Here is an 11893-nt window from a genome sequence, read left to right as displayed (position 1 = left end):
AACTTTCCCCACCCTAACTCCATTCCCAGTTTTATCTCCATTTCATGAGGATATAAATCCTGGAAAATAACTGCCAAACATGTCTAACAGGAAGTACTGTAGCCCTGTATTTCTTGTTAGTCAGTAGTTCTTGCCAAGCTGCCACACATTCAAAACCTAACTGTGCGACTGACTTACAGTATATATGCAATATATCAAACATCCATAACCGACTTGCTCAGGTATAGGTTAATTGGAGAAGTGGGAGAGGGGTTGGATCATTTTTATTTGTACATCAGATGCCTGAAAGTCTTTGACCGAAACGTTGCCTAAATAAAGTTCGTATTGCGAGTGCAGACGGTGTGCTGGTCTTTGTGCATTCTTCAATGAAAACGACTTCAAAACAATTCTAAGATAAAGTATATATTTTTTATAATCGACAAAATTAGTCTGATTCCATGTCGTACAATGGTGGCATACATCATCATCATACTATAATCATGTGTGTGTGTCTGTCAGAAACAGTGCCGTAACTCCTTACTGCCTGCACCAATCACTTTTCACACAGGCATTGACCATATGAATATGGAGGGCGTAACGAAGCCCTTTTTTCGATTTGACACATTAATGATTATTAATACATTTATTAGTCAATTACAAACGCACCCGGGCGCAGTACCCTTCACGGCCACAAGGGGGGGCAAATATCTCACAGGACTAGTACGTTAAATTAGCCGATCTACAAGGTCACATGACGTCATGACGCATTGTGAGCGTGAACTATATTTACAAACATTATCGTGATATTGATATCGGCCAGCACTGGCTGATATGCACGGCACACAATTAAAAAAAATCACTGTGACAACTTTTTGTGCATTCACATAACAGTAAAGCACCCGTTTATTCATTCACTGGACACAAATAACGACATTAAACACAAAGGAGAAATTAAATCCAGTGACGGCATTTCCCTTTCCAATTCATCACATGACAAAATAAGATTTTCCATGGATATACTCCAGTCGTACTTTCAACCCACTGAAAAATTCATATAATCTCAAATTTAAATGAAAACCGCTCCAATTTTAAACACCTCCTCCACACCTTGTGCAGCAAGCGTGTGTCTTCTCGCATTAATAAAATAAACTACAAATAAAAATATCCAGAACAGAAGTGACTTGAAACAAAATGAAAAAAAGTTCCTTGTCATTTCCATTGGGGGTTGGGGGGGGGTTAGTTTTCAGCATGTATACAGAACTGGGCAACATCAGAGAGAAAACAGGCAGCGATGAGCCACAGACGCTCACAGGTTTACTGCTTTACTCTAGAGCCCGTAACGTCTATATGTCTGCTTCAAACTGCGTGCTCATGTGCACGCGTGTGCGTGTGTGTGTGTGTGTGTGTAATGCACTGGTCTATGACAGATGACGCCTATCATCACATCCACATCGGTTACAGATGAAGATGTAGTAAAATGAACTCTGCTCCTCGCTGGGGCATGGTATGAAGACACTGGAATACCCCGCTGTTCATCTCCTCACTTTCCTCGTCCCTCGTCTCACGTTTCCCCCACCTGTGATGGGTGCTTTTTTCTTCTTCAGGCCTTGATATCAACCGGGGTGGAATTGTACGCCGGATCAGCGGTCTCCGACACTAGCTCCTCTGATGGGGAGAAATTAAGAGCATTAAACACATGTGTAGCATACACGTCCCAACATGCATTTAATTTTTTTTAACAAAACAGTGAATGCAACCATTTTCTTTGCTCATAAACAGGGCACAGCTGAAAGACTGGGAGATGGATGGATGGGTATGGTAAGGAGATAGCTCAGGGTTTTCATTATACATACTACAATTTGTAAGATAGGGGCATCATAATGCTTTACAGTGTGTAGAGAATACGATATACCCCTAGCAAATTGCATGTTTAAAAATGCACTCCTTTTAATCTGTATCCACTATGGACATATTTTGCACCTAAATATCCATGTCACATTTACAACACATTAGTTTTTGCAAATAATAATCAGATGACTGAGGAAGGTCTGTGACCAAAACGTTACAATTTAATAAATACATTCTTTATTGAGCAAGCGAAGACAGTGTGCAGGTGTTTCGTCTCTTCTTACCTGCACGTGCGTTGTGCAATGCTTTCCTACAGAAACATGGTGGAATGTGCTACGCAAAACTACACACCCTGCACATTCTGTCCATATGGCACACTCCATACACACTGTAGTACATTCCTGACATATTTGTACGCATATTTGGCTAATGGGTTAAATATGCATTGTAGAAAAGCATTCCTGCAGAACCATTTTCATGTCGGCACAACTGAACCAACGGATGAGTAGAGAAATCAACACCAGTCAAAAGCATTTTTTTGTTTTGTTTTTTACACCACTTGAACCTCAGCATACATCTGGGGGAGGGGGGACGACATTAGACAAAAATAGCAGATCCACAACGTGTCGTTGTGAGCTAAATCTCTTTACTTTTTGGTAAAGAGATTTAGTTTAGACAAAAAGTGGTCCAAGTACACACACACACACACACACACACACACACACACACACACACACACACACACACACACACACACACACACACACACACACACACACACACACACACACACACACACACACACACACACACACACACACACACACACACACACACACACTTAACATAAAACAGTGAATGCAACTATTGTTTTTGCTCATAAACAGCATGAGCTGTTTTGTATGAGTCTATGGAGACGCACAATAAACCTTAATTGAAATATAATTGAATGTTCTTTCACTAAGATTAGAGCGTTTAAGGCGGTGAAGCTGGTAAAGTGAAGCTGGTGGGCCTGTGGTTCAGTCAAGTGGTTCCGTTTGATTATTGATCAGTTTCTTTTGAATAAAAAGGTCCGGGGACCCCCAGGGTTACAATCAAATTGGGGGTCCTCCTTGTCTGACATGAAAAAGTGTAACAACCAGTGGTGCAGAGCTTGGGCGTGGCCGGGGGGCAGAGCGAAACTCACCAGGAAGGACACACTTCCACAAGCCGTAGGTCTTGCCCACTGCCGTCTGCCACAGACGCAGTGTCCCGTCCTCCGAGCCGCTGGCATACAGCTCGCCGTCTGGGCTGAAGCGTACGGTGTGGACCGGTCCAAAGTGACCCTTGTAGGACTCTAGGGACGGGACAGAACATGCCAGTGTTGGGAGGAATAATCAAACCATAATTACATTCACCAACAACAACATTGTATTGCAGAATCGTTGCAGTCGGGTGGGAGACCTTGAAACCTGTTCAAAACCATTCTCTCTTGTACCGTTATTTGTAAAATATTTTAAAATAGTGAAAATAGCTACAAGCTCACAGATGATAGATCTGCTATTTTCACCACTTCTGTGTGACTCTTGTATGATGTAGTAGGGCATTCATTTACAAAGAAAATAATACAGAGATGCGTCACCAATATCTAATTATCTACCTGCTCACAATGTTGTGATGAGACATGCATATAAATCAGCCATTTTCGCTAGTTTTTGGTTTGAAAATAAAGATTGAAGGTTGAAAGTGGTTAAATTACTGTAGTTTAGGTATACAAGTATAGCTATTGTAGCTACTGTATTTTTCTACTGCCATTTGACCACTGCTCCATTCACAATTGGTTGCAGGAGTTCAGCATTTACATCTCGTCAGACTAGTCATGGAGAATCCGCTTTTGAACAGGTGCACTCATGCGGAGTATACTTGTCCTGACACTGAACTTGACACACCTTTTGACTGCTATTGCTGGCTGCTAGGGTATTCACAAATGAAACATGCTCTAGCATGCAGATGATCTGACGACTAAACTATTCAAGTATTAAAAAAGTAGAATAATAGTATTACAGTTTTACAAGTATTACAATTATGATACATCTTCATCTAATCTGGATTAACGTGCCTCCATGGTAGAGTGAGCTGTACCCACAGAGTCCATCATTCATGGTATGAGTTAAAGTTGTATTATTTGTATTTGAATGCACAGCAGCCATTGCCTGCCATCAATTAGCTATGCCCAGGCGATGACTGCCCAGGCGATGACTACACAGGGGTGCCTGGGAGCTGGAGCACCCCTGAACAAAATAGGAACACAAATTAGCACCCCTGAGCTTCCCTCCCCATGACTGTGGTTTTGTCACGTAGTCACACCTTTAGTAGCCTCGGAAACGCAGACGTTTTTATTTCCAGGGAGGAAAAAAAGTCAATACGGCATACAGTAGCGCAAACGTCGATCACTCTCTGCTGATTTCTGATCTTCTGCACCTTTGTTAAATTGACGCACACACGTACACACACACACTCCTCTCTCTCGAATTACTTAGTCTGTTGTCGCGCAGCTGCGTCTAGATTCTCCCGGCGGATCCTGCCGGGAGCTGCCTATGCCATAGCCTTAGGGACACAGGCACAGGCATGCAAATGCTAATATGGTGGCTTTAGTTTTAACCTGCAACGTAGGAGGGGAGGGGGGGGGACCCCTGACAGTTATAAGAAGTAGGGGGGGGCACCCCTGACACTTATAAGAAGTATTCGCCTCTGGCTACGCCTCAACACGAGATACCGGAAAAACAAACGGGTAGAGTGAGGTCAAATTAATATATAATAATGAAGCACAAAAACAACCCTGTTGAACTGCTGTGGTAGACAGTACACCGTGCCTGTATAGGCAGAAATAAACAATGCATTAATTTCGCTCCTATGCCACCAAAATGTGGAACGCCCTACCAACAGTCATTAAGACATGCGAATCCCTTGACTCCTTCAAAACCGCTCTCAAAAGGCACCTACGGACGGCTGCAATTCGAAACTGGCCTCCGTAAAATCTGAACCACCCACCCCTTTTTCCCCCTCACTGTATGTACGTCTCTAAATGTTATGATGAATTGATATGATGAAAAGCTTTTGTATTGAGTTGTGCTTGAAATGTACTGTAATTCAGTAGGCAGAGATCTCTGATCCAAATCACCCAGAGTAGACAAGGGATCTATGATCATCCCGGATGATGTCACAAAATGATTCAAACGCGTCACGACAGGGAGCATTCGGAATGTTAAGACCAATGACGTGTACGGGCAGATGTGATAAGGAGGGGAATACTGTTCCACGGTCTATGGCAGGGCTATTCAACTAAATTGTTCAGGGGGCCATTGTCAGAAGACCAGGGGGCCAGGGTCTGGACCTTTAATATACTCTTTTGTATCAGCCAGCATGCAACCTGCCAATGAACCCGTTTTAATATTTTGGAAAAGAAAAATCTTTTGCATAGTAAATTGCATATGTTGGGGTCAATTTCAGAAAACACACGCTGCTATAATAGACAAAAAATAAGTTACTTTCATGCTTTGTTTGAATGCTCCTGTGACCAGGGTCTAATCTCTGCATTGTTAAAAAGTCTTTCACAGGGGAAGTGACGGACGCAGGCTATATGACATCAGCGGCCACCTTCACTGCTGTGAAACTGTCGCCCACGGCAAGAGTTGAAATGTGTTGAGCTATTTTATATGTGTTAAAACGCATCTATTCACACGATTCACACAAACTCGCTGACACAAGCGAGAATGCAGGCGCTGTGTCGCTGCCCATCTGAAAAAGCTGTATATTCACAAACCCACACAACAAATTGCAGGCAATGAGAAGCCATTCTTTGAACAGCATTGTTATTCTTCATGTTGCTCACCCAATTCCTCCAAGGTGCTGTAGTCGTATTTGTAGAGCTTGAAGTCGTCGCCTCCAGCCACGAGGAACTCCTTGTCTGGGTGAAGGGTAGCCGAGCTGATGGAAGTTGGTGCCTCAACTGTCTTTATCAGGTCCAAGCTAGAACACAAAGAAGTCTTCATTCATCACGTTGTTGCTTTAAATCTTGGACTCCACCTACTGGTTGCTTGTGATGTTTTCATGACGGTTTGGGACTGTTGGGCTTATTGTATGTCGCTTTGGATAAGAATGATACAAATCTACAACAGCGATTCCCAAACATGTGGACCTGGGCACATTGTGACACACTGAACATCACCATCACAAGTATTCATGATGTTATGATGTTATGAATTCCCCGTCCGGGTGGACTTAAACCCTGTTGTTGTTAGACCATCTGTAAACAATTCCCCCCCCTATCAGTAATGTGATCTATTACATTGCATTACACACACTGAACATCATTTGATGTTCATATATTCAGAACGGGTAAGGACTAGTATATAAACAATGATTCGCATTTCTTCTTCAAAAGCTTGAAAAATGTGCTTATAGTGGAACAGCCGGAACACAATCAGTTTTTTTTTAATCATTAAAATGAACATGCTGTGAAAATGCACATCCATCCCTCTGATCCCTTAACACAATCAGTGCCGGGATTCCTTCAAAATAGAAGCTCTGGGGTGCCGGAAAGACATGGCCGCTTTTACTCTGAACCCCCCCCCCCCCTGAAGAGAATACCTGAGGGCGTTGTAGAAAGCGATAGTCTTTCCGTAGGTGATGACCAGAATCTCCCCATCGGCCACAAGCTCCATGCTGCTCGGCGACGAGTCGAAGGATAGCGTCTTCACGGCGTCAGTGGAATTCCTGTCCCATAGACTGGAGAGACACATACAATTGCATTAGGACACTACAAATATGCCGGGAGAGTGTATCCATGTTGGCTGAAGCTTATGTTTCATCAAGACTAACACTAACCCCAAGCCTAAACCTTGGGTATTTGTATGGGTATGTGTATGCATAAAGTGAGTAGCAAATCGAATGGGAGTTCAATGTCATTTAATGCAATCAGATTGTGCTACACAATAAACCACTTGAACCCCAGCATATTCTGTGTGTGTGTGGGGTGGGGGCATCTCGACCTGTTGGGACTTGGGAGCTTGTAGATGTTCCAAGTGCAGTGCAACTCAGGTCCATTTTACTAAGTAAAGAGTATCTAAGTGGTTAAAGTTTGTAGTAGGGCATTAACGACTTGAGATTTTTCCCAGTCGACTTGTCGGACAGTAATTTATCGATAAGTCGAATTATCGTTTCTGGCGGCGGCGGGGGGGGGGGGGGGGGGGGCGGACGCGGACGCGCGGGGGGGGGGGGGATTTAACAGGGGCGGGTGGAGCTGCCGCGCGCTCAAATACGGAGCATGTCAAACATAGCACTGCGCATTCAGTGGCCTCTCCAATATGACACAGTCACAGTGCATGTATCATCTATATCAGAGGTTCCCAAACACCGGTGCCGGTCCGCGGGACACGTGGCACTGGTACGCAAGAGGGGAATTCTACGTTTTGCGTCGTTTAAAAATGTCCAATCTTTGTATCTTTAGCAGCAGCAGCTGTAGGCTATTTTGTGACGATAGCATTAATGAAACCAAACGCTACACGCGGTTCCGGTACAGGATTATTATTTCATGTGAATCATGTCAAAATGAAAAGATGATGTTATCCAGGTAAAGTAGTGGTATTGGCACACAGCGCAGCAGCAGCACCGAGAACACAATGAGAGATATGACATTATTATTCTCCTCCTCCTCCTCCTCCTCCTCCACAACTCGATAACGTTCTCATTTGTTACTCATTTTCTGAGCCATGCAAATAAACAACAACCCGCACTGACCGGAGACGGAGAGGTTCATGTGCGCTGCGCGTAAAGCTTAGCCAGAAACAGACAGTCATTGCGTCAGCATGCATGTAGCCTCGGGAACCCAGACGTTATATTTCCAGCACGGAGGTGAGGGGGATATCGTTTGGGGGTAACGTTTGCGTGCTTCTATCTGTTACTTCTCTGACACAGCGCAGTTCAAACAGACTTCAGCCAGTCTCAATAGTGGGACACCGCGCGCTGAGAGCCACATAGCCTACACAGCTGCATTTGGTTTTTAATTAAGGGCGCGTTCTGAATGCAATGAAAAAAGGGGAGGAAAAAAAAAAAAAAAAAGCTCAACTTTCGACTCGCGCTGCTGCGAGTCGACTCGTGACTCGTTTATCGATAAATCGATAAATCGATTTTTTGATGAATGCCCTAGTTTGTAGTGGCGTCTATGGTGGTATTTCTTTTTTTAATGTTTTTTTTTTGGCTTTCGCCTTTATTTTATATTTTTTTATGGAGGGACAGACAGTAGGCCGACAGGAAATGGGGAGAGAGATGGGGGGAAGACATGCAGTGTGTGCAATGTTCTGATGAATTGAAAATGGTGTACCCAGTTATAAACAAGTGTAATGCTTTATCAGTGTGTCGGCCACAGTAACGGTCTTTTTATTGAGTTGTGCTTTCAAATGAAATGTACCCATTCTGCAAACCGTTAATAAATACTTCAGTCAAGTTAGTCAACCCATGTCTGCGGGCGACAGACATTTGACGATAGTTGCCGATGTCAGCATTGTCATGGAGTCGTGGAAAAGCACCCACATATAGCAGGTCACTGAGACCAACGAAACAGTCCAGACGTAATGTCCAGTCCTTATACACATCCCGTCACTGACCGTACGGTTTTGTCATCAGCAGCTGAGAGGATCTGCTTGTCATCGTTGCACCACAGGGCCTTCTTTATGGCCGAAGTGTGACCTGGGAATTCATGTGGATCTAAAAGGAAGCACAAAGGTGCAACAGTGGTGTCAGATGATGACCATCAAACGATGATAAGTACATTCCAATCATATCCACGGCACATCCATGAAAGTAAAATGTCAGGGTATTTTATGATGACTACTGCAGAGGCTTGCACATACGTCGCGCGGCCGATTCGACCAATATGCCCATATATGGGAATCATGGGCGCCGGAAGGGGGGGGGGGGGTCATTTGGATCTGAATGTCCCCGCATTATTCGGGGATGACTGGTCCAATTAGTTATTTAAGCAGCAGATACCCGTGGGGCTCGCGGGATTTTTTTTTAAATGTCCCCGCACTTTTGAGCGCCTGACGGGCGCCACTGATGCCGGGAATGTGACAGTGTTATGTCCGAGTATATTGATGGGCCACAGGTCGGCCTCTTCTATACATGGTTCATTTTAGTTATTAGGATATAAGATTACGGTCAGTAAATGCTCATCACACATTATCTGTACCCAAACAGATATCCTGGAAAAAAAACTTTTGTTTGTATCAAATTAGAAAAAAAGGGCCTGGAATTAATGGCGGCTCTATAGGTTACACCACTATTGCGGGACCTCCATATGAAAAGTGGCTAGTACTCACCGGCTTCAGGTTTGCCGAGATCATAGATGCGCAGCACTTTATCATTTCCTCCTGTCAGCAGACAAGTGCTGTCCTATTGGGGGAGGAGGGTTAGAGATTGAGAGGGGCAGTAGTAGGGCTGGGTGATATGACTTCCAATCAATCCCAATTTTAAACTTTTGTTTTGCCATTGATATACATGTTTTATGAGCTTTTAACAGGAGTGTTTATTAAAAGCCAAGACTGTTAACGAGGCCTGACATTAGACACGCATTGTTGTGACTCAACTACAAATATTAATATCCACAACCTTATTTTAAATGAACTTTAAAAACACATTTGACTAGCATTTCTGTATGCAGCATCCATGCGCAATACCTGTGTGAAGTTGACAGACTTGACAATGTGCTTGTGTGCCAATGTAAGGACCTCATCTCCACTCACTGCATCCCACACCTTCCTGGAAAACATCATGACAGGTGTCAATGACAGACAACGGTCTCACAATCAGTTCTTGACGGCAAGCGAAACCACACTCAACAGACGATAAATGGACCCTTATTTGTACTGTACCCTCTCAGAGTGATGGTGGTCCTTGAAATTTAGAACCACTGGTATTGTAATTGTATAGAAAATGTTAAGTCCATATAACCAGCTCCGACAGTGTGATAAAAACCACATTTCCGTGTGACGATGGAACCGATTCCGGTTCCTCAATGTTGGATCCGGTTCCTAGGGGATAGATCCACATGCGCTGCAGGTGTAAGGGATGCTCCACACTCACGCTGTGAAATCAGCTGCAGCAGTGGCTGCCTTGGTGGCATCCATATTCAGAGTGGCTCCCCAGACAGCACCTTTGTGACCCAGGAACGTTCCTATCCAGTCCCCTGTGTCTCCCTGGCGCAACATGGGCTTACCATCTGTAAAAAATAAATTAAAAAAAGTACATTTAGATCACTCCTAAAACACATACGGAATACGGTCTCTCCTCCAATGCGATCATACTGTCAAAGTAACCTAGCCCCTCTCGGAACCCCCTGGGTCAGCCCAATCTGACCCGAACCGGGCTGACCCATAGGGTCCCTGTGCGGTGATGTGTTTTCATATGGAAATGATGGAACGCAGACATAAATACCTTCGGTAACGTGGTTTCTGCGCTGTTTGAGGGCTTCTGTTCGTTTGAGGGCTTCTGAATGTGTGAACTCTAGTTTACAACGTACACCGCTGCAAATTCTCCTGTGCCGTGGAAGCCGTTAAGTATTTTTAATCTTTGTTTGACCGATTTGGTCGCTTTGATTCTTCTCTTCCTTCCTTGTTTATTTACCGTTTATTGTACCGCCTCCCGCTGCGGGGTTGGCTTGTGCGTAGCTACGTTCCTGCCTCTGATCTGCCAGAGAGGCGGTACAACGAGGTGTCAATAAACGAATCAAAGCGACCAAATCGGTCAAACAAAGATTAAAAATACTTAACGGCTTCCGCGGCACAGGAGAATTCGCAGCGGTATTTATAGGTACTTATAGCTCTCAGAATCAGAAGCCCTCAAACGGCACAGAAACGACGTAAGCGACAGTTTTTATGTTTATTTATGTTCGCGTACCAGGTGGCAGGGTAGAGGTGGAATAGGACCCCATGGTAGCTGGGTCTCAAAAATGTCAGAAACTTCAGTACCATTGGGTTCTGACTTGTGGGGCTAAACCTAACCCATGTCTAACCAATGACTAGTCTAAACTAAGTATGCACCCCATATATTATTGTCAATGGTGTCAATTGCAAGTCCGACAGTAGTCAACACAGCTGCATGACCAAAGCAAATTATAGTGATATGCTGTTGAATAACAACAATCAACCACACAATCAACCTACACTGTTTTCAACACAGGTAGCCATTAAAACACTTAAGCCCTATTAAAATACTTTCAAAACAATAGACAATCTACAGTCTTTGTGGCATTGTGAGCTGGCAGATCTGCTATTTTTATGTGTTTACTTTACCTATAATGATGACATGCCCAAAATTGCAAAGCCAGGGCTATTGGTTAGTGAATAAAGTAAGACATGCAGACACTTTTGGTGTATTTACCTTTTGTGTATCAAATACCAAAAAGGTAAATAGGGTAGGCTACCAAAAGGGGCTATAGGTCCACATTTAAGATCCACATTTGTTGATTGATTGAAATATTTATTAACAGTTTTCAGAATTACAGTACATTTCAAGCACAAACTCAATTGATGATGATGATGCGGTTGTCCTCACCTTTGCAGGCACTGATGAGAAAGTACCCATAGGGAGTAATTCCACTGAAGGCTAGATCTACCACAGGTCTGGTGTGACCCGAGCAGGTGAGTGGGGTTTGTCTCATAGCCATGACTCTATAACTACCAATGATGATGTTAAAAAGGATTAAATCCAGGCAATTTAAAGGGAATTGGAGAACTAAGAAGGTCGCTAAACGCTTTAGCCGATTGTAACAATGCTAGCTTCAGAATGCTATCGCCAACCCAAACCAAAGATGCGATAATAAATAATATAGTTAGAGTTCATGTAGCTATAACGTCGTTGGTTGGCTAGCGTCTGTAAGTAATTCTTTGGTTTTTAAAAAAAATTAAAAAATAAGTGAGTGTTCGAGGAGGTTCCAGTCAAGTTCATTAAACGTGGGGTCTTCCTCCCAGCATAGGAATAAACTTGCTACTAGCTACAACATTGCAACTAACTAGCAACGTGCATCATC

At 43.6% G+C, this 11893-nt stretch overlaps 1 protein-coding gene across 1 annotated transcript; it reads right to left on the bottom strand.

Moving 5' to 3' along the window:
• Positions 1–845: 845 nt before the first annotated feature.
• On the bottom strand, positions 846–11893 carry strap (serine/threonine kinase receptor associated protein). The gene is made up of 9 exons (XM_083757534.1): positions 11419–11893; positions 9949–10084; positions 9543–9624; positions 9186–9258; positions 8472–8571; positions 6457–6594; positions 5699–5835; positions 3014–3163; positions 846–1644 (listed from the first exon to the last, which is right to left on the bottom strand). The coding sequence occupies exons 1-9, from the start codon at positions 11528–11530 to the stop codon at positions 1580–1582; spliced, it is 993 nt and encodes a 330-aa protein (XP_083613660.1). The 5' UTR covers positions 11531–11893; the 3' UTR covers positions 846–1579.

Source organism: Protomyctophum parallelum, assembly GCF_964188405.1.
Source record: "Protomyctophum parallelum genome assembly, chromosome: 22".
NCBI lineage: Eukaryota > Metazoa > Chordata > Actinopteri > Myctophiformes > Myctophidae > Protomyctophum > Protomyctophum parallelum.
The sequence above is the reverse complement of the archived record's forward strand: the minus strand, read 5'-3'. Positions and strand labels throughout refer to the sequence as shown.

Excerpts from the sequence above, each read along its gene's own strand:
- strap (XM_083757534.1), bottom strand. The coding sequence starts at position 11,530 with ATGGCTATGAGACAAACCCCACTCACCTGCTCGGGTCACACCAGACCT. Across the intron at positions 9,259-9,542 it reads AGTCTGTCAACTTCACACAG|GACAGCACTTGTCTGCTGAC; the intron begins GTATTGCGCATG and ends CTCCCCCAATAG. Across the intron at positions 3,164-5,698 it reads CAGCACCTTGGAGGAATTGG|AGTCCTACAAGGGTCACTTT; the intron begins GTGAGCAACATG and ends TCCCGTCCCTAG.